This window comes from Procambarus clarkii, chromosome 12, assembly GCF_040958095.1.
Source record: "Procambarus clarkii isolate CNS0578487 chromosome 12, FALCON_Pclarkii_2.0, whole genome shotgun sequence".
Classification (NCBI taxonomy): domain Eukaryota; kingdom Metazoa; phylum Arthropoda; class Malacostraca; order Decapoda; family Cambaridae; genus Procambarus; species Procambarus clarkii.
Window position 1 is genome coordinate 44,923,310 of NC_091161.1, and position 23,301 is coordinate 44,946,610.

The 23,301-nt window shown below is 39.9% G+C and overlaps 2 protein-coding genes and 1 pseudogene across 2 annotated transcripts; all 3 read right to left on the bottom strand.

Annotated features, from left to right (window-relative positions):
• Positions 1-2,735: 2,735 nt before the first annotated feature.
• On the bottom strand, positions 2,736-3,287 carry LOC138364035 (pre-mRNA-splicing factor 38A-like). Its single transcript, XM_069323468.1, has one exon. The coding sequence runs from the start codon at positions 3,285-3,287 to the stop codon at positions 2,736-2,738; it is 552 nt and encodes a 183-aa protein (XP_069179569.1).
• A 7,226-nt stretch (positions 3,288-10,513) lies between these two features.
• Positions 10,514-11,503, bottom strand: LOC138364036 (pre-mRNA-splicing factor 38-like). The gene is made up of 2 exons (XM_069323469.1): positions 10,751-11,503; positions 10,514-10,630 (listed from the first exon to the last, which is right to left on the bottom strand). The coding sequence occupies exons 1-2, from the start codon at positions 11,378-11,380 to the stop codon at positions 10,514-10,516; spliced, it is 747 nt and encodes a 248-aa protein (XP_069179570.1). The 5' UTR covers positions 11,381-11,503.
• A 7,012-nt stretch (positions 11,504-18,515) lies between these two features.
• On the bottom strand, positions 18,516-19,469 carry LOC138364037 (pre-mRNA-splicing factor 38A pseudogene; annotated as a pseudogene).
• Positions 19,470-23,301: the final 3,832 nt, after the last annotated feature.

Genomic DNA, 23,301 nt, shown 5'->3' on the forward strand with positions numbered 1-23,301 from the left:
ATTTTAGTAAAGCATTAATTAGAACATTAAACAAGGTAGGACTAAGTACTCCTCCTTGTGGGGTGCCTAGTTGTGCCTTTTATCTCCATGAACAGTAAGAAAGGTTGTGATACAGTTGTGTACACTTTTACTATGTGTGAAACCATTGATATCAGGTGACATGTGCTCTTTAACTCTATACAATAATCTATTAAGCATCATTCTCTCAAAGGTTTTGCACATGCAACTGGTCAGTGAGATGGGACGGAAAGCATCAGGTTGGTCAGGCTTTAGTACAGGTACCGTAAGACTGGTGGTCTATGATACAGGCAACTGCCCAGTGACATAGCTGGCATTAAACAATTCTAATAATGGGTTACCGGGTACACGATGTAGGAGTCTTAGAATATCATAGGTGATACCGTCCTCACCAGGAGCAGTGCTCCTGCCCCTGGAGAGGGCTGCATCCAATTCATAATCTGTATATGGAACATCACATTCATCATGTTGCTTGCTCAACATGAAATTTATGAGCGAATTTCTGTTTGTGGACCTCTCCTGCAATTTCTCCCTAGTGCTAGCTGGTAACATTCCAAGGCTGGAAACCTGAGCCCTGGCTTTCTGTAGCGGGTTTGGGTGTGAAACTTGTCTACTATTTTCACCAATAATTTTGTTTATGCCTTTCCAGGCTTTGCTCAGGGGAGTATGCAGGTTAAGTCCACTAACAAAACCCTCCCATTCATTTTGTCTCAGTTCAGTCATTCTCTCCCTCGCCGCTGCAAGCGCGGCCTGAAACAGTTTTAACATTTGAGGAGTTCTAAGGCTCTTATATGCTTTACCTGTCTGTCTAGCAATTGATTTAAGCTCTTTCAGTTTAGCATCATCATTGTACTGGTTGTGTCTGACCTGTTTACCAGTACTTCTTTTTGTTTGGCGTGACTCACTATTTTTGATGGCCTCATAGGTATTATTTATGAGGTCATCATAAAACTGTTGTACATTCTCAGGCCCATAATTGTTATACCAATGTTCTATGCTGTCTATAAAGAATTTTTCTTCCTCTTTCCTACTGTTAGCCTGCGTCTACTCAGCTTAAATTCTTACTAATCATAACTCCCAGATCCCTTTCACAATCTCAACTCCATCTAGCTCGTATCTTGTAACTCTATCATCATTACCTAACCTCAGAACTTTACATTTATCAGCATTAAACTGCATCTGCCAATCCTTTGACCATTTCAAAACCCTATCTAGATCAACTTGAAGTGATAGTAAGTCTTCTTCCGAATTAATTTCCCTACTGATTTTCGTATCATCGGCAAATTTGCAAATGTTGCTACTCAAACCTGAATCTAAATCATTTATATATATATTAAACAACAGAGGTCCCAGGACCAACCCGTCCTCGACTCAAGTCCATTACATTCAGCGGTCAACCCCACAGACGCATTCATAAATTTTAACATGCTGTTCATTCAAAATGGGCTAACCATCCAGTGTGATGGGGAATTTTTAGCATCACGTAACTAGCTTTTTGACACTGTACTCCCCCTTCATGTAGTCTAGGGTAGCTGCACAAATGCAGATGTACCTAATGTATTAATAAAAAAAAGGAATACCTCCATACACCTATTCTTGTAATGGTAGTGCTTACATATTTGCACTTTAACATACACATCAAAAGTACACGCACACACACAGACCAGCACAACCCCACACATGCACAAAACCACCCACATACATTAAGCATTTTTACTTAATTTAAAATAGAAACGTTTAAAAACATTTGCTGGCGATGAATTTAAAAACATTAGTTATACGTTTGCACCAAAGGTCCATGAATTGAGTGACTGAAATTAACGTATTTTATATGTTAAAAACGACTTTATATAAATGTCACCTTTCTGCGACCAACGTCAAAAACATCAAAAAACACATTTAAGATGGTTTTCACATTTTTCATCCAGATGAAGACCCTAATCACAGCTACTCTCCAAGCACCAGGCGCTAAGATATTTAAATATTTTATTTGTACTTGAATAAAGGTACATATTATTCTTTGGGATGGTAAATAATGAGATGTAAATAATAGCATTCATTTATTACAACAGTGTTTATTGAAGTACTTGTTTATTAATACATAGTTCTTATAAGACAGAAACGTGAATACAGGTCTTCAAATACATACAAGAGTCCAAAGAAGGCTTCGTGTATAATGATAACACAGGAAGCTTGAGGTTCATATGAGGCGGCAGTCAAGTGTGAGGTCAACTCATGAGAGGGCAGTGAGATATTTGTGATGTTGCAAGTCAAACGGAGCACTGTCAGCTCCTACCACATCCTCAAAAAGGTATCTCATTTACTACGTCCACTGCGATATTGTTTTCCTTTGCGTTCACAACGATTCCAATCCCTTCCTCTCTCTCTATTTGATTCTCTTTCTCAACGATTTTTTCGGTGATGGGGAAGATGGGCTGGAGATCCTCGTCGCTGACGTTGTTCTGATCTGCTGCGATGTCTCTTTCTCGACCTTTCCTTCCCTCTTTCATGATCTGTCTCCTGTGAGTGACTTCTGCGAAGCTTTTCTCTTTCTTTGTCACATGGAAGGCCTCGGTGTGGGGAGCGAGAGTGGCCTCTGCCATCCTGGTCGTCACAGAGTGTTGTTCGGGATGGCTCTACTGGATCATTTCTTGGTCTTGGTAAAGGAAAGATGTCCTCCTCATCACTTTCCCTCTCGTGGTTGTCCAAATCATCATTTAATACGGATACTCGTCCTTTAAGCTCGTTGTTGACTTCATGAATCGGTCTCTTTGGATCCTCGGTAAAATTATATCACATGAACATTCATCTCTTAATAAACAATCAATATATTCATCCATGTGAGTAAACTGGAACTGGCCGGAACGGTCAATAACGCGTAGTTTTCTAAAGTCATTAAGGAGAGGTTCCAGGTACTTGTAACAATTCAGTGATCCACATACAAGCCTCAAGTAAAATGCCCCCAAAGCACGAGCATACTTAAAATCCTCTTGTGTGATGAATTCTATAATTATGTCAGTCTCAGGTTGGATCTGGAGCATCTTTAGCACGAGACATAGGAATGGCGTGGGTTTGCTGTTGGCTCCGTGAACACCACCAATACACCTGAGGGCTATTGCTTTGTCGACTAGTAATTCCGCCGAGAGGGCAAAGCATTCTTCTTTCCAGTACCTAGAGTCGTATATCCTAGTTCTTATAATTTTCTCAACTAAATACTGGGGGTTTGTGCCGTGAGTGGCCCGGGCTTCCCTGATCGTGCGGTTGGCCATGTCGCCTACTGATTACAGAGCCCATGTTTGATTGATTGATGAAGATTAAGCCACCCAAAAGGTGGCACGGGCATGAATAGCCCGTAAGTGGTGGCCCTTTTAAGCCATTACCAGTATCAAGAGCTGATACTGGAGATCTGTGGAGGTGCGAATGCACCCTGCATGATGGGAGTTTCCCTTGTTTCCCATGAATGTTTCCCTTGTGAATATGTTAAGATGAAGATGAAGCCCGTAAGTGGTGGCCCTTTTGAGCCATCACCAGTATCAATAGATGATACTGGAGACCTGTGGAGGTGCGACTGCACCCAGCGTGACGGGAGATGTCTCCCGGTGGTGATGAGGAAGAGAGAGAGAGAGAGAGAGAGAAGATTAAGCCACCCAAAAGGTGGCTTGGGCATGAATAGCCCATAAGTGGTGGCCCTTTTGAGCCATTTCCAGTATCAATAGATGATACTGGAGATCTGTGGAGGTGCGACTGCACCCTGCGTGACGGGAGATGTCTGTACATATTCTGATTGATTGATTGATGAAGATTAAGCCACCCAAGAGATGGCACGGGCATGAATAGCCCGTAACTGGTGGCCCTTTCGAGCCAGAAAGCTTTATCATCAAAAGATGATACTGGAGATCTGTGGAGGCGCAACTGCACCCAGCGTGACGGTAGATGTCTCCCGGACCAAGTGGTGAGCCCATGTTTAAGATGGAGGCGTATTTATTAGTGTCCTAGAGAAGAGGGTAGGAGTCAGGTGTCAGTGAGGGATAGAAGAGGGGTGGGGAGGAGGAGCAAGATTATGAGAGCATATGAACATAAAAACAGAGATAACTGCAGAAGGCCTATTGGCCCGTACGAGGCAGCTCCTATTTATAAGAATTTATAAGAACATAAGAACAAAGGCAACTGCAAAAGGCCTATTGGCCCTTACGAGGCAGCTCCTATCTATAACCACCCAATCCCACTCATAAACATGTCCATCCCGCGCTTGAAACAATCGAGGAACCCCACCTCCACCACGTTATGCGGTAATTGGTTCCACAAATCAACAACCCTGTTACCGAACCAGTATTTACCCAAGTCTTTCCTAAATCTAAATTTATCCAATTTATACCCATTGTTTCGTGTTCTGTCTTGTGTTGATACTTTTAATACCCTATTATTATCCCGTTTGTTGTGTCCATCAATCCACTTGTAAACATAAGAACATAGAACAAAGGCAACTGCAGAAGGCCTATTGGCCCATACGAGACAGCTCCTATTTATAACCACCCAATCCCACTCATACATGTCCAACCCATGCTTGAAACAATCGAGAGACCCCACCTCCACAATGTTACGTGGCAATTGGTTCCACAAATCAACAACCCTGTTACTGAACCAGTATTTACCCAAGTCTTTCCTAAATCTAAACTTATCCAATTTATACCCATTGTTTCGTGTTCTATCTTGTGTTGATACTTTTAATATCCCCTTTGTTATGTCCCTTCACCCACTTGTAAACCTCTATCATGTCACCCCTAACTCTTCACCTTTCCAGTGAATGCAATTTAAGCTTTGTTAATCTTTCTTCATATGAAAGATTTCTAATTTGGGGAATTAACTTAGTCATCTTACGCTGAACACGTTCAAGTGGATTTATATCCATTCTATAGTATTGCGACCAAAACTGAACTGCATAATCTAAATGGGGCCTAACCAGAGCAAGATATAAGAACAAAGGCAACTGCAGAAGGCCTATTGGCCCATTACGAGGCAGCTCCTATTTATAACCACCCAATCCCACTCATATACTTGTCCAACCCGCTCTTGAAACAATCGAGGGACCCCACCTCCAGCACGTTATGTGGTAATTGGTTCCACAAATCAACAACCCTGTTACTGAACTAGTATTTACCCAAGTCTTTCCTAAATCTAAACTTATCCAATTTATACCCATTGTTTCGAGTTGTCTTGTGTTGATACTTTTAATACCCTATTAATATCCCCTTTGTTATGTCCATTCACCCACTTGTAAACCTCAACCTTGTAAATCATGTCACCCCTAACACTTCGCCTTTCCAGTGAATGCAACTTAAGCTTTGTTAATCTTTCTTCATATGGAAGATTTCTAATTTGGGGAATTAACTTAGTCATCCTACGCTGGACACGTTCAAGTGAATTTATATCCATTTTACAATATGGCGACCAAAACTGAACTGCATAATCTAAATGGGGCCTAACTAGAGCAAGATATAGCTTGAGAACCACACCAGGTGTCTTGTTACTAACGCTGCGATTAATAAATCCAAGTGTCCGATTTGCCTTATTACGAACATTTATGCATTGATCCTTTTGTTTTAAATTCTTACTAATCATAACTCCCAGATCCCTTTCGCAATCTCAACACCATCTAGCTCGTATCTTGTAACTCTATCATCATTACCTAACCTCAGAACTTTACATTTATCAGCATTAAACTGCATCTGCCAATCCTTTGACCATTTCAAAACCCTATCTAGATGAACTTGAAGTGATAGTGAGTCCTCCTCCGAATTAATTTGCCGATGATTTTCGTATCATCGGCAAATTTACAAAAGTTGCTACTCAAACCTGAATCTAAATCATTTATATATATTATAAAAACAGAGGTCCCAGCACAGAGCCTTTAGGCACTCCACTTACAACATTTTCCCACTCTGACTTGATTCCATTTATACTAACTCTCTGTTTCCTTTGGTATAGCCATGCCCTAATCCAGCTTAATATAGCACCCCCAATACCATGAGACTCTATCTTTTTAATCAGTCTTTCATGTGGCACTGTATCAAAAGCTTTGCTAAAGTCAAGGTACACAATCATCACAATCCTTACCACTATCAACTGCCTCAACTATGCTAGAATAAAAAGATAACAAATTTGTTAAACATGAACGGCCATTTATAAAACAATGTTGCGACTCAATTATTAATTTATGTTTTTCAAGATGAAGACGAATTTTATTTGCTATTATAGATTCGAGTAACTTTCCCACAATAGACGTTAGGCTAATTGGTCGATAGTTAGACGCAAGTGATCTATCTCCTTTCTTAAAAACTGGTATCACACTAGCAACTTTCCAAAACTCTGGCACTCTGCCTGACTCTATTGATTTATTAAATATGGTTGACAGTGGGTCACAAAGCTCCTCTTTGCATTTTTTAAGCACCCTGGCAAACATTTCATCTGGCCCTGGGGATTTGTTTGGTTTGAGTTTTACTATTTGTTTAAGAACATCCTCCCTGGTAACTGCTAAACTCGTCCACCTGCCCTTGTCCCCACCCACATAGACTTGTTCGGCTGAAGGCATATTGTTAAGTACCTCTTTAGTAAATACAGATACAAAATATTTAATAAAAATACTACTCATCTCTTCATCACTATCTGTTATTTGACCTGTCTCAGTTTTTAATGGACCTATCCTTTCCCTAGTCTTAGTACGATATAACTGAAAAAAACCCTTTAGGATTTGTGTTTGCTTGCCCTGCTATGCGAACTTCATAGTTTCTTTTTGCATTCCTTATTTCTTTTTTAACATTTCTAACCAGTTGTACGAATTCCTGTTCTAAAGTGACCTCCCCATTTTTAATCCTTTTGTACCAAGCTCTCTTTTTACCTATAAGGTTCTTCAAATTCTTTGTTATCCACTTTGGGTCATTAGGATTCGATCTATTCAATTTGTATGGTATACTACGTTCCTGTGCTTTGTTTAGAATATTCTTAAATAAGTTATATATTGAATCCACATCGAAATCCCCATTTAAGTCACCTATCGCTGGGTTTATGTCTCGCTCCAAGACCGGCCCACACCCCATACCCAAGACTTTCTAATCAATTTGACCCCAAAAAATTTTCTTAGGCTATTAAAATCAGCTTTTCGAAAATCTGGCACTTTAACAGAATTTTCTCCTACTGGTCTATTCCATTCTATGCTAAATCTGATTTCTTTGTGATCACTGTTCCCTAGCTCACTCCCTATTTCGATGTCATTAATTTGTGTTTCCCTGTTAGTTAACACTTAAATATAAAATATTATTTTAAAATATTATTTTTTTATTATATAGCTGAAGAACCACACCAGGTGTCTTGTTACTAACGCTTCGATTAATAAATCCCAGTGTCCTATTTGCCTTATTACGAACATTCATGCATTGATCCTTTTGTTTTAAATTCTTTGTTTTGTTGTCCCATCATAAGATTAATTTCAAATAATCTATCTCGAATGCTAAGTATATTTAATTCTTTCTGCATGTTGAGAACTTTGGTAGTTATAGGACAGCCAAGTATAATTCTGAGTGCTTCATTTTGCATTTTTTCCAGTCTATTAATACTTTTGCCATTCTGCAGGACCAAAGCTGGTGCATGATAGTCTATCAGAGACTATCTCTGTAAATATGATGTATTTACATACGCTAAATGCTATTCTAATATTAATACCATATTTCGGGCTGTACCCCACTACAGTTCTGAGAGCCTTGAGTCTGTCTCTACATTGTTGATGTAACTTATTGACTGCAGTTGAGGTACAAGGGACAGAGACTCCAAGGTATTTGAAAGAAGAGACATAGTCTATTGGTATGTTGTCTATCTTAAGTTTTCGTGGTCCACTTTTGCGGTTGCCAATTTGTCTGTTAAATACCTTAGTTTTAGCAGCGTTGATTACAAGACCAAGGCTCTCACTAGCTGTATGTATACAATTTAAGACTGTTTGCATTTCGCGGTGGGTTTTAGTATGCACAAGGATGTCATCTGCATAGCTGATAGTGATGTTTGGGATTCGGACTAGTTGGGATTGATTTTAGTAAAGCATTAATTAGAACATTAAACAAGGTAGGACTAAGTACTCCTCCTTGTGGGGTGCCTAGTTGTGCCTTTTATCTCCATGAACAGTAAGAAAGGTTGTGATACAGTTGTGTACACTTTTACTATGTGTGAAACCATTGATATCAGGTGACATGTGCTCTTTAACTCTATACAATAATCTATTAAGCATCATTCTCTCAAAGGTTTTGCACATGCAACTGGTCAGTGAGATGGGACGGAAAGCATCAGGTTGGTCAGGCTTTAGTACAGGTACCGTAAGACTGGTGGTCTATGATACAGGCAACTGCCCAGTGACATAGCTGGCATTAAACAATTCTAATAATGGGTTACCGGGTACACGATGTAGGAGTCTTAGAATATCATAGGTGATACCGTCCTCACCAGGAGCAGTGCTCCTGCCCCTGGAGAGGGCTGCATCCAATTCATAATCTGTATATGGAACATCACATTCATCATGTTGCTTGCTCAACATGAAATTTATGAGCGAATTTCTGTTTGTGGACCTCTCCTGCAATTTCTCCCTAGTGCTAGCTGGTAACATTCCAAGGCTGGAAACCTGAGCCCTGGCTTTCTGTAGCGGGTTTGGGTGTGAAACTTGTCTACTATTTTCACCAATAATTTTGTTTATGCCTTTCCAGGCTTTGCTCAGGGGAGTATGCAGGTTAAGTCCACTAACAAAACCCTCCCATTCATTTTGTCTCAGTTCAGTCATTCTCTCCCTCGCCGCTGCAAGCGCGGCCTGAAACAGTTTTAACATTTGAGGAGTTCTAAGGCTCTTATATGCTTTACCTGTCTGTCTAGCAATTGATTTAAGCTCTTTCAGTTTAGCATCATCATTGTACTGGTTGTGTCTGACCTGTTTACCAGTACTTCTTTTTGTTTGGCGTGACTCACTATTTTTGATGGCCTCATAGGTATTATTTATGAGGTCATCATAAAACTGTTGTACATTCTCAGGCCCATAATTGTTATACCAATGTTCTATGCTGTCTATAAAGAATTTTTCTTCCTCTTTCCTACTGTTAGCCTGCGTCTACTCAGCTTAAATTCTTACTAATCATAACTCCCAGATCCCTTTCACAATCTCAACTCCATCTAGCTCGTATCTTGTAACTCTATCATCATTACCTAACCTCAGAACTTTACATTTATCAGCATTAAACTGCATCTGCCAATCCTTTGACCATTTCAAAACCCTATCTAGATCAACTTGAAGTGATAGTAAGTCTTCTTCCGAATTAATTTCCCTACTGATTTTCGTATCATCGGCAAATTTGCAAATGTTGCTACTCAAACCTGAATCTAAATCATTTATATATATATTAAACAACAGAGGTCCCAGGACCAACCCGTCCTCGACTCAAGTCCATTACATTCAGCGGTCAACCCCACAGACGCATTCATAAATTTTAACATGCTGTTCATTCAAAATGGGCTAACCATCCAGTGTGATGGGGAATTTTTAGCATCACGTAACTAGCTTTTTGACACTGTACTCCCCCTTCATGTAGTCTAGGGTAGCTGCACAAATGCAGATGTACCTAATGTATTAATAAAAAAAAGGAATACCTCCATACACCTATTCTTGTAATGGTAGTGCTTACATATTTGCACTTTAACATACACATCAAAAGTACACGCACACACACAGACCAGCACAACCCCACACATGCACAAAACCACCCACATACATTAAGCATTTTTACTTAATTTAAAATAGAAACGTTTAAAAACATTTGCTGGCGATGAATTTAAAAACATTAGTTATACGTTTGCACCAAAGGTCCATGAATTGAGTGACTGAAATTAACGTATTTTATATGTTAAAAACGACTTTATATAAATGTCACCTTTCTGCGACCAACGTCAAAAACATCAAAAAACACATTTAAGATGGTTTTCACATTTTTCATCCAGATGAAGACCCTAATCACAGCTACTCTCCAAGCACCAGGCGCTAAGATATTTAAATATTTTATTTGTACTTGAATAAAGGTACATATTATTCTTTGGGATGGTAAATAATGAGATGTAAATAATAGCATTCATTTATTACAACAGTGTTTATTGAAGTACTTGTTTATTAATACATAGTTCTTATAAGACAGAAACGTGAATACAGGTCTTCAAATACATACAAGAGTCCAAAGAAGGCTTCGTGTATAATGATAACACAGGAAGCTTGAGGTTCATATGAGGCGGCAGTCAAGTGTGAGGTCAACTCATGAGAGGGCAGTGAGATATTTGTGATGTTGCAAGTCAAACGGAGCACTGTCAGCTCCTACCACATCCTCAAAAAGGTATCTCATTTACTACGTCCACTGCGATATTGTTTTCCTTTGCGTTCACAACGATTCCAATCCCTTCCTCTCTCTCTATTTGATTCTCTTTCTCAACGATTTTTTCGGTGATGGGGAAGATGGGCTGGAGATCCTCGTCGCTGACGTTGTTCTGATCTGCTGCGATGTCTCTTTCTCGACCTTTCCTTCCCTCTTTCATGATCTGTCTCCTGTGAGTGACTTCTGCGAAGCTTTTCTCTTTCTTTGTCACATGGAAGGCCTCGGTGTGGGGAGCGAGAGTGGCCTCTGCCATCCTGGTCGTCACAGAGTGTTGTTCGGGATGGCTCTACTGGATCATTTCTTGGTCTTGGTAAAGGAAAGATGTCCTCCTCATCACTTTCCCTCTCGTGGTTGTCCAAATCATCATTTAATACGGATACTCGTCCTTTAAGCTCGTTGTTGACTTCATGAATCGGTCTCTTTTGGATCCTCGGTAAAATTATATCACATGAACATTCATCTCTTAATAAACAATCAATATATTCATCCATGTGAGTAAACTGGAACTGGCCGGAACGGTCAATAACGCGTAGTTTTCTAAAGTCATTAAGGAGAGGTTCCAGGTACTTGTAACAATTCAGTGATCCACATACAAGCCTCAAGTAAAATGCCCCCAAAGCACGAGCATACTTAAAATCCTCTTGTGTGATGAATTCTATAATTATGTCAGTCTCAGGTTGGATCTGGAGCATCTTTAGCACGAGACATAGGAATGGCGTGGGTTTGCTGTTGGCTCCGTGAACACCACCAATACACCTGAGGGCTATTGCTTTGTCGACTAGTAATTCCGCCGAGAGGGCAAAGCATTCTTCTTTCCAGTACCTAGAGTCGTATATCCTAGTTCTTATAATTTTCTCAACTAAATACTGGGGGTTTGTGCCGTGAGTGGCCCGGGCTTCCCTGATCGTGCGGTTGGCCATGTCGCCTACTGATTACAGAGCCCATGTTTGATTGATTGATGAAGATTAAGCCACCCAAAAGGTGGCACGGGCATGAATAGCCCGTAAGTGGTGGCCCTTTTAAGCCATTACCAGTATCAAGAGCTGATACTGGAGATCTGTGGAGGTGCGAATGCACCCTGCATGATGGGAGTTTCCCTTGTTTCCCATGAATGTTTCCCTTGTGAATATGTTAAGATGAAGATGAAGCCCGTAAGTGGTGGCCCTTTTGAGCCATCACCAGTATCAATAGATGATACTGGAGACCTGTGGAGGTGCGACTGCACCCAGCGTGACGGGAGATGTCTCCCGGTGGTGATGAGGAAGAGAGAGAGAGAGAGAGAGAAGATTAAGCCACCCAAAAGGTGGCTTGGGCATGAATAGCCCATAAGTGGTGGCCCTTTTGAGCCATTTCCAGTATCAATAGATGATACTGGAGATCTGTGGAGGTGCGACTGCACCCTGCGTGACGGGAGATGTCTGTACATATTCTGATTGATTGATTGATGAAGATTAAGCCACCCAAGAGATGGCACGGGCATGAATAGCCCGTAACTGGTGGCCCTTTCGAGCCAGAAAGCTTTATCATCAAAAGATGATACTGGAGATCTGTGGAGGCGCAACTGCACCCAGCGTGACGGTAGATGTCTCCCGGACCAAGTGGTGAGCCCATGTTTAAGATGGAGGCGTATTTATTAGTGTCCTAGAGAAGAGGGTAGGAGTCAGGTGTCAGTGAGGGATAGAAGAGGGGTGGGGAGGAGGAGCAAGATTATGAGAGCATATGAACATAAAAACAGAGATAACTGCAGAAGGCCTATTGGCCCGTACGAGGCAGCTCCTATTTATAAGAATTTATAAGAACATAAGAACAAAGGCAACTGCAAAAGGCCTATTGGCCCTTACGAGGCAGCTCCTATCTATAACCACCCAATCCCACTCATAAACATGTCCATCCCGCGCTTGAAACAATCGAGGAACCCCACCTCCACCACGTTATGCGGTAATTGGTTCCACAAATCAACAACCCTGTTACCGAACCAGTATTTACCCAAGTCTTTCCTAAATCTAAATTTATCCAATTTATACCCATTGTTTCGTGTTCTGTCTTGTGTTGATACTTTTAATACCCTATTATTATCCCGTTTGTTGTGTCCATCAATCCACTTGTAAACATAAGAACATAGAACAAAGGCAACTGCAGAAGGCCTATTGGCCCATACGAGACAGCTCCTATTTATAACCACCCAATCCCACTCATACATGTCCAACCCATGCTTGAAACAATCGAGAGACCCCACCTCCACAATGTTACGTGGCAATTGGTTCCACAAATCAACAACCCTGTTACTGAACCAGTATTTACCCAAGTCTTTCCTAAATCTAAACTTATCCAATTTATACCCATTGTTTCGTGTTCTATCTTGTGTTGATACTTTTAATATCCCCTTTGTTATGTCCCTTCACCCACTTGTAAACCTCTATCATGTCACCCCTAACTCTTCACCTTTCCAGTGAATGCAATTTAAGCTTTGTTAATCTTTCTTCATATGAAAGATTTCTAATTTGGGGAATTAACTTAGTCATCTTACGCTGAACACGTTCAAGTGGATTTATATCCATTCTATAGTATTGCGACCAAAACTGAACTGCATAATCTAAATGGGGCCTAACCAGAGCAAGATATAAGAACAAAGGCAACTGCAGAAGGCCTATTGGCCCATTACGAGGCAGCTCCTATTTATAACCACCCAATCCCACTCATATACTTGTCCAACCCGCTCTTGAAACAATCGAGGGACCCCACCTCCAGCACGTTATGTGGTAATTGGTTCCACAAATCAACAACCCTGTTACTGAACTAGTATTTACCCAAGTCTTTCCTAAATCTAAACTTATCCAATTTATACCCATTGTTTCGAGTTGTCTTGTGTTGATACTTTTAATACCCTATTAATATCCCCTTTGTTATGTCCATTCACCCACTTGTAAACCTCAACCTTGTAAATCATGTCACCCCTAACACTTCGCCTTTCCAGTGAATGCAACTTAAGCTTTGTTAATCTTTCTTCATATGGAAGATTTCTAATTTGGGGAATTAACTTAGTCATCCTACGCTGGACACGTTCAAGTGAATTTATATCCATTTTACAATATGGCGACCAAAACTGAACTGCATAATCTAAATGGGGCCTAACTAGAGCAAGATATAGCTTGAGAACCACACCAGGTGTCTTGTTACTAACGCTGCGATTAATAAATCCAAGTGTCCGATTTGCCTTATTACGAACATTTATGCATTGATCCTTTTGTTTTAAATTCTTACTAATCATAACTCCCAGATCCCTTTCGCAATCTCAACACCATCTAGCTCGTATCTTGTAACTCTATCATCATTACCTAACCTCAGAACTTTACATTTATCAGCATTAAACTGCATCTGCCAATCCTTTGACCATTTCAAAACCCTATCTAGATGAACTTGAAGTGATAGTGAGTCCTCCTCCGAATTAATTTGCCGATGATTTTCGTATCATCGGCAAATTTACAAAAGTTGCTACTCAAACCTGAATCTAAATCATTTATATATATTATAAAAACAGAGGTCCCAGCACAGAGCCTTTAGGCACTCCACTTACAACATTTTCCCACTCTGACTTGATTCCATTTATACTAACTCTCTGTTTCCTTTGGTATAGCCATGCCCTAATCCAGCTTAATATAGCACCCCCAATACCATGAGACTCTATCTTTTTAATCAGTCTTTCATGTGGCACTGTATCAAAAGCTTTGCTAAAGTCAAGGTACACAATCATCACAATCCTTACCACTATCAACTGCCTCAACTATGCTAGAATAAAAAGATAACAAATTTGTTAAACATGAACGGCCATTTATAAAACAATGTTGCGACTCAATTATTAATTTATGTTTTTCAAGATGAAGACGAATTTTATTTGCTATTATAGATTCGAGTAACTTTCCCACAATAGACGTTAGGCTAATTGGTCGATAGTTAGACGCAAGTGATCTATCTCCTTTCTTAAAAACTGGTATCACACTAGCAACTTTCCAAAACTCTGGCACTCTGCCTGACTCTATTGATTTATTAAATATGGTTGACAGTGGGTCACAAAGCTCCTCTTTGCATTTTTTAAGCACCCTGGCAAACATTTCATCTGGCCCTGGGGATTTGTTTGGTTTGAGTTTTACTATTTGTTTAAGAACATCCTCCCTGGTAACTGCTAAACTCGTCCACCTGCCCTTGTCCCCACCCACATAGACTTGTTCGGCTGAAGGCATATTGTTAAGTACCTCTTTAGTAAATACAGATACAAAATATTTAATAAAAATACTACTCATCTCTTCATCACTATCTGTTATTTGACCTGTCTCAGTTTTTAATGGACCTATCCTTTCCCTAGTCTTAGTACGATAAAACTGAAAAAAACCCTTTAGGATTTGTGTTTGCTTGCCCTGCTATGCGAACTTCATAGTTTCTTTTTGCATTCCTTATTTCTTTTTTAACATTTCTAACCAGTTGTACGAATTCCTGTTCTAAAGTGACCTCCCCATTTTTAATCCTTTTGTACCAAGCTCTCTTTTTACCTATAAGGTTCTTCAAATTCTTTGTTATCCACTTTGGGTCATTAGGATTCGATCTATTCAATTTGTATGGTATACTACGTTCCTGTGCTTTGTTTAGAATATTCTTAAATAAGTTATATATTGAATCCACATCGAAATCCCCATTTAAGTCACCTATCGCTGGGTTTATGTCTCGCTCCAAGACCGGCCCACACCCCATACCCAAGACTTTCTAATCAATTTGACCCCAAAAAATTTTCTTAGGCTATTAAAATCAGCTTTTCGAAAATCTGGCACTTTAACAGAATTTTCTCCTACTGGTCTATTCCATTCTATGCTAAATCTGATTTCTTTGTGATCACTGTTCCCTAGCTCACTCCCTATTTCGATGTCATTAATTTGTGTTTCCCTGTTAGTTAACACTTAAATATAAAATATTATTTTAAAATATTATTTTTTTATTATATAGCTGAAGAACCACACCAGGTGTCTTGTTACTAACGCTTCGATTAATAAATCCCAGTGTCCTATTTGCCTTATTACGAACATTCATGCATTGATCCTTTTGTTTTAAATTCTTTGTTTTGTTGTCCCATCATAAGATTAATTTCAAATAATCTATCTCGAATGCTAAGTATATTTAATTCTTTCTGCATGTTGAGAACTTTGGTAGTTATAGGACAGCCAAGTATAATTCTGAGTGCTTCATTTTGCATTTTTTCCAGTCTATTAATACTTTTGCCATTCTGCAGGACCAAAGCTGGTGCATGATAGTCTATCAGAGACTATCTCTGTAAATATGATGTATTTACATACGCTAAATGCTATTCTAATATTAATACCATATTTCGGGCTGTACCCCACTACAGTTCTGAGAGCCTTGAGTCTGTCTCTACATTGTTGATGTAACTTATTGACTGCAGTTGAGGTACAAGGGACAGAGACTCCAAGGTATTTGAAAGAAGAGACATAGTCTATTGGTATGTTGTCTATCTTAAGTTTTCGTGGTCCACTTTTGCGGTTGCCAATTTGTCTGTTAAATACCTTAGTTTTAGCAGCGTTGATTACAAGACCAAGGCTCTCACTAGCTGTATGTATACAATTTAAGACTGTTTGCATTTCGCGGTGGGTTTTAGTATGCACAAGGATGTCATCTGCATAGCTGATAGTGATGTTTGGGATTCGGACTAGTTGGGATTGATTTTAGTAAAGCATTAATTAGAACATTAAACAAGGTAGGACTAAGTACTCCTCCTTGTGGGGTGCCTAGTTGTGCCTTTTATCTCCATGAACAGTAAGAAAGGTTGTGATACAGTTGTGTACACTTTTACTATGTGTGAAACCATTGATATCAGGTGACATGTGCTCTTTAACTCTATACAATAATCTATTAAGCATCATTCTCTCAAAGGTTTTGCACATGCAACTGGTCAGTGAGATGGGACGGAAAGCATCAGGTTGGTCAGGCTTTAGTACAGGTACCGTAAGACTGGTGGTCTATGATACAGGCAACTGCCCAGTGACATAGCTGGCATTAAACAATTCTAATAATGGGTTACCGGGTACACGATGTAGGAGTCTTAGAATATCATAGGTGATACCGTCCTCACCAGGAGCAGTGCTCCTGCCCCTGGAGAGGGCTGCATCCAATTCATAATCTGTATATGGAACATCACATTCATCATGTTGCTTGCTCAACATGAAATTTATGAGCGAATTTCTGTTTGTGGACCTCTCCTGCAATTTCTCCCTAGTGCTAGCTGGTAACATTCCAAGGCTGGAAACCTGAGCCCTGGCTTTCTGTAGCGGGTTTGGGTGTGAAACTTGTCTACTATTTTCACCAATAATTTTGTTTATGCCTTTCCAGGCTTTGCTCAGGGGAGTATGCAGGTTAAGTCCACTAACAAAACCCTCCCATTCATTTTGTCTCAGTTCAGTCATTCTCTCCCTCGCCGCTGCAAGCGCGGCCTGAAACAGTTTTAACATTTGAGGAGTTCTAAGGCTCTTATATGCTTTACCTGTCTGTCTAGCAATTGATTTAAGCTCTTTCAGTTTAGCATCATCATTGTACTGGTTGTGTCTGACCTGTTTACCAGTACTTCTTTTTGTTTGGCGTGACTCACTATTTTTGATGGCCTCATAGGTATTATTTATGAGGTCATCATAAAACTGTTGTACATTCTCAGGCCCATAATTGTTATACCAATGTTCTATGCTGTCTATAAAGAATTTTTCTTCCTCTTTCCTACTGTTAGCCTGCGTCTACTCAGCTTAAATTCTTACTAATCATAACTCCCAGATCCCTTTCACAATCTCAACTCCATCTAGCTCGTATCTTGTAACTCTATCATCATTACCTAACCTCAGAACTTTACATTTATCAGCATTAAACTGCATCTGCCAATCCTTTGACCATTTCAAAACCCTATCTAGATCAACTTGAAGTGATAGTAAGTCTTCTTCCGAATTAATTTCCCTACTGATTTTCGTATCATCGGCAAATTTGCAAATGTTGCTACTCAAACCTGAATCTAAATCATTTATATATATATTAAACAACAGAGGTCCCAGGACCAACCCGTCCTCGACTCAAGTCCATTACATTCAGCGGTCAACCCCACAGACGCATTCATAAATTTTAACATGCTGTTCATTCAAAATGGGCTAACCATCCAGTGTGATGGGGAATTTTTAGCATCACGTAACTAGCTTTTTGACACTGTACTCCCCCTTCATGTAGTCTAGGGTAGCTGCACAAATGCAGATGTACCTAATGTATTAATAAAAAAAAGGAATACCTCCATACACCTATTCTTGTAATGGTAGTGCTTACATATTTGCACTTTAACATACACATCAAAAGTACACGCACACACACAGACCAGCACAACCCCACACATGCACAAAACCACCCACATACATTAAGCATTTTTACTTAATTTAAAATAGAAACGTTTAAAAACATTTGCTGGCGATGAATTTAAAAACATTAGTTATACGTTTGCACCAAAGGTCCATGAATTGAGTGACTGAAATTAACGTATTTTATATGTTAAAAACGACTTTATATAAATGTCACCTTTCTGCGACCAACGTCAAAAACATCAGAAAACACATTTAAGATGGTTTTCACATTTTTCATCCAGATGAAGACCCTAATCACAGCTACTCTCCAAGCACCAGGCGCTAAGATATTTAAATATTTTATTTGTACTTGAATAAAGGTACATATTATTCTTTGGGATGGTAAATAATGAGATGTAAATAATAGCATTCATTTATTACAACAGTGTTTATTGAAGTACTTGTTTATTAATACATAGTTCTTATAAGACAGAAACGTGAATACAGGTCTTCAAATACATACAAGAGTCCAAAGAAGGCTTCGTGTATAATGATAACACAGGAAGCTTGAGGTTCATGAGGCGGCAGTCAAGTGTGAGGTCAACTCATGAGAGGGCAGTGAGATATTTGTGATGTTGCAAGTCAAACGGAGCACTGTCAGCTCCTACCACATCCTCAAAAAGGTATCTCATTTACTACGTCCACTGCGATATTGTTTTCCTTTGCGTTCACAACGATTCCAATCCCTTCCTCTCTCTCTATTTGATTCTCTTTCTCCACGATTTTTTCGGTGATGGGGAAGATGGGCTGGAGATCCTCGTCGCTGACGTTGTTCTGATCTGCTGCGATGTCTCTTTCTCGACCTTTCCTTCCCTCTTTCATGATCTGTCTCCTGTGAGTGACTTCTGCGAAGCTTTTCTCTTTCTTTGTCACATGGAAGGCCTCGGTGTGGGGAGCGAGAGTGGCCTCTGCCATCCTGGTCGTCACAGAGTGTTGTTCGGGATGGCTCTACTGGATCATTTCTTGGTCTTGGTGGAGGAAAGATGTCCTCCTCATCACTTTCCCTCTCGTGGTTGTCCAAATCATCATTTAATACGGGTACTCGTCCTTTAAGCTCGTTGTTGACTTCATGAATCGGTCTCTTTTGGATCCTCGGTAAAATTATATCACATGAACATTCATCTCTTAATAAACAATCAATATATTCATCCATGTGAGTAAACTGGAACTGGCCGGAACGGTCAATAACGCGTAGTTTCCTAAAGTCATTAAGGAGAGGTTCCAGGTACTTGTAACAATTCAGTGATCCACATACAAGCCTCAAGTAAAATGCCCCCAAAGCACGAGCATACTTAAAATCCTCTTGTGTGATGAATTCTATAATTATGTCAGTCTCAGGTTGGATCTGGAGCATCTTTAGCACGAGACATAGGAATGGCGTGGGTTTGCTGTTGGCTCCGTGAACACCACCAATACACCTGAGGGCTATTGCTTTGTCGACTAGTAATTCCGCCGAGAGGGCAAAGCATTCTTCTTTCCAGTACCTAGAGTCGTATATCCTAGTTCTTATAATTTTCTCAACTAAATACTGGGGGTTTGTGCCGTGAGTGGCCCGGGCTTCCCTGATCGTGCGGTTGGCCATGTCGCCTACTGATTACAGAGCCCATGTTTGATTGATTGATGAAGATTAAGCCACCCAAAAGGTGGCACGGGCATGAATAGCCCGTAAGTGGTGGCCCTTTTAAGCCATTACCAGTATCAAGAGCTGATACTGGAGATCTGTGGAGGTGTGAATGCACCCTGCATGATGGGAGTTTCCCTTGTTTCCCATGAATGTTTCCCTTGTGAATATGTTAAGATGAAGATGAAGCCCGTAAGTGGTGGCCCTTTTGAGCCATCACCAGTATCAATAGATGATACTGGAGACCTGTGGAGGTGCGACTGCACCCAGCGTGACGGGAGATGTCTGTACATATTCTGATTGATTGATTGATGAAGATTAAGCCACCCAAGAGGTGGCACGGGCATGAATAGCCCGTAAGTGGTGGCCCTTTCGAGCCAGAAAGCTTTATCATCAAAAGATGATACTGGAGATCTGTGGAGGCGCAACTGCACCCAGCGTGACGGGAGATGTCTCCCGGACCAAGTGGTGAGCCCATGTTTAAGATGGAGGCGTATTTATTAGTGTCCTAGAGAAGAGGGTAGGAGTCAGGTGTCAGTGAGGGATAGAAGAGGGGTGGGGAGGAGGAGCAAGATTATGAGAGCATATGAACATAAAAACAGAGATAACTGCAGAAGGCCTATTGGCCCGTACGAGGCAGCTCCTATTTATAAGAATTTAAAGAACATAAGAACAAAGGCAACTGCAAAAGGCCTATTGGCCCTTACGAGGCAGCTCCTATCTATAACCACCCAATCCCACTCATAAACATGTCCATCCCGCGCTTGAAACAATCGAGGAACCCCACCTCCACCACGTTATGCGGTAATTGGTTCCACAAATCAACAACCCTGTTACCGAACCAGTATTTACCCAAGTCTTTCCTAAATCTAAATTTATCCAATTTATACCCATTGTTTCGTGTTCTGTCTTGTGTTGATACTTTTAATACCCTATTATTATCCCGTTTGTTGTGTCCATCAATCCACTTGTAAACATAAGAACATAAAACAAAGGCAACTGCAGAAGGCCTATTGGCCCATACGAGACAGCTCCTATTTATAACCACCCAATCCCACTCATACACGTCCAACCCATGCTTGAAACAATCGAGAGACCCCACCTCCACAATGTTACGTGGCAATTGGTTCCACAAATCAACAACCCTGTTACTGAACCAGTATTTACCCAAGTCTTTCCTAAATCTAAACTTATCCAATTTATACACATTGTTTCGTGTTCTGTCTTGTGTTGATACTTTTAATACCCTATTAATATCCCCTTTGTTATGTCCCTTCACCCACTTGTAAACCTCTATCATGTCACCCCTAACTCTTCACCTTTCCAGTGAATGCAATTTAAGCTTTGTTAATCTTTCTTCATATGAAAGATTTCTAATTTGGGGAATTAACTTAGTCATCTTACGCTGAACACGTTCAAGTGGATTTATATCCATTCTATAGTATTGCGACCAAAACTGAACTGCATAATCTAAATGGGGCCTAACCAGAGCAAGATATAAGAACAAAGGCAACTGCAGAAGGCCTATTGGCCCATTACGAGGCAGCTCCTATTTATACCCACCCAATCCCACTCATATACTTGTCCAACCCGCTCTTGAAACAATCGAGGGACCCCACCTCCAGCACGTTATGTGGTAATTGGTTCCACAAATCAACAACCCTGTTACTGAACTAGTATTTACCCAAGTCTTTCCTAAATCTAAACTTATCCAATTTATACCCATTGTTTCGAGTTCTGTCTTGTGTTGATACTTTTAATACCCTATTAATATCCCCTTTGTTATGTCCATTCACCCACTTGTAAACCTCAACCTTGTAAATCATGTCACCCCTAACACTTCGCCTTTCCAGTGAATGCAACTTAAGCTTTGTTAATCTTTCTTCATATGGAAGATTTCTAATTTGGGGAATTAACTTAGTCATCCTACGCTGGACGCGTTCAAGTGAATTTATATCCATTTTACAATATGGCGACCAAAACTGAACTGCATAATCTAAATGGGGCCTAACTAGAGCAAGATATAGCTTGAGAACCACACCAGGTGTCTTGTTACTAACGCTGCGATTAATAAATCCAAGTGTCCAATTTGCCTTATTACGAACATTTATGCATTGATCCTTTTGTTTTAAATTCTAACTAATCATAACTCCCAGATCCCTTTCGCAATCTCAACACCATCTAGCTCGTATCTTGTAACTCTATCATCATTACCTAACCTCAGAACTTTACATTTATCAGCATTAAACTGCATCTGCCAATCCTTTGACCATTTCAAAACCCTATCTAGATGAACTTGAAGTGATAGTGAGTCCTCCTCCGAATTAATTTCCCTACCGATTTTCGTATCATCGGCAAATTTACAAAAGTTGCTACTCAAACCTGAATCTAAATCATTTATATATATTATAAACAACAGAGGTCCCAGCACAGAGCCTTGAGGCACTCCACTTACAACATTTTCCCACTCTGACTTGATTCCATTTATACTAACTCTCTGTTTCCTTTGGTATAGCCATGCCCTAATCCAGCTTAATATAGCACCCCCAATTCAATGAGACTCTATCTTTTTAATCAGTCTTTCATGTGGCACTGTATCAAAAGCTTTGCTAAAGTCAAGGTACACAATCATCACAATCCTTACCACTATCAACTGCCTCAACTATGCTAGAATAAAAAGATAACAAATTTGTTAAACATGAACGGCCATTTATAAAACAATGTTGCGACTCAATTATTAATTTATGTTTTTCAAGATGAAGACGAATTTTATTTGCTATTATAGATTCGAGTAACTTTCCCACAATAGACGTTAGGCTAATTGGTCGATAGTTAGACGCAAGTGATCTATCTCCTTTCTTAAAAACTGGTATCACATTAGCAACTTTCCAAAACTCTGGCACTCTGCCTGACTCTATTGATTTATTAAATATGGTTGACAGTGGGTCACAAAGCTCCTCTTTGCATTCTTTAAGCACCCTGGCAAACACTTCATCCGGCCCTGGGGATTTGTTTGGTTTGAGTTTTACTATTTGTTTAAGAACATCCTCCCTGGTAACTGCTAAACTCGTCAACGTGTCCTCGTCCCCACCCACATAGACTTGTTCGGCTGAAGGCATATTGTTAAGTTCCTCTTTAGTAAATACAGATACAAAATATTTATTAAAAATACTACTCATCTCTTCATCACTATCTGTTATTTGACCTGTCTCAGTTTTTAATGGACCTATCCTTTCCCTAGTCTTAGTACGATATAACTGAAAAAACCCTTTAGGATTTGTCTTTGCTTGCCCTGCTATGCGAACTTCATAGTTTCTTTTTGCTTTCCTTATCTCTTTTTTAACATTTCTAACCAGTTGTACGAATTCCTGTTCTAAAGTGAACTCCCCATTTTTAATTCTTTTGTACCAAGCTCTCTTTTTACCTATAAGGTTCTTCAAATTCTTTGTTATCCACTTTGGGTCATTAGTATTCGATCTATTCAATTTGTATGGTATACTTCGTTCCTGTGCTTTGTTTAGAATATTCTTAAATAAGTTATATATTGAATCCACATCGAAATCCCCATTTAAGTCACCTATCGCTGGGTTCATGTCTCGCTCCAAGACCGGCCCACACCCCATACCCAAGACTTTCCAATCAATTTGACCCAAAAAATTTCTTAGGCTATTAAAATCAGCTTTTCGAAAATCTGGCACTTTAATAGAATTTTCTCCTACTGGTCTATTCCATTCTATGCTAAATCTGATTTCTTTGTGATCACTGCTCCCTAGCTCACTCCCTATTTCGATGT

Excerpts from the sequence above, each read along its gene's own strand:
- LOC138364035 (XM_069323468.1), bottom strand. The coding sequence starts at position 3,287 with ATGGCCAACCGCACGATCAGGGAAGCCCGGGCCACTCACGGCACAAAC.
- LOC138364036 (XM_069323469.1), bottom strand. The coding sequence starts at position 11,380 with ATGGCCAACCGCACGATCAGGGAAGCCCGGGCCACTCACGGCACAAAC. Across the intron at positions 10,631-10,750 it reads CAAGACCAAGAAATGATCCA|GAGACAGATCATGAAAGAGG; the intron begins GTAGAGCCATCC and ends AGTCACTCACAG.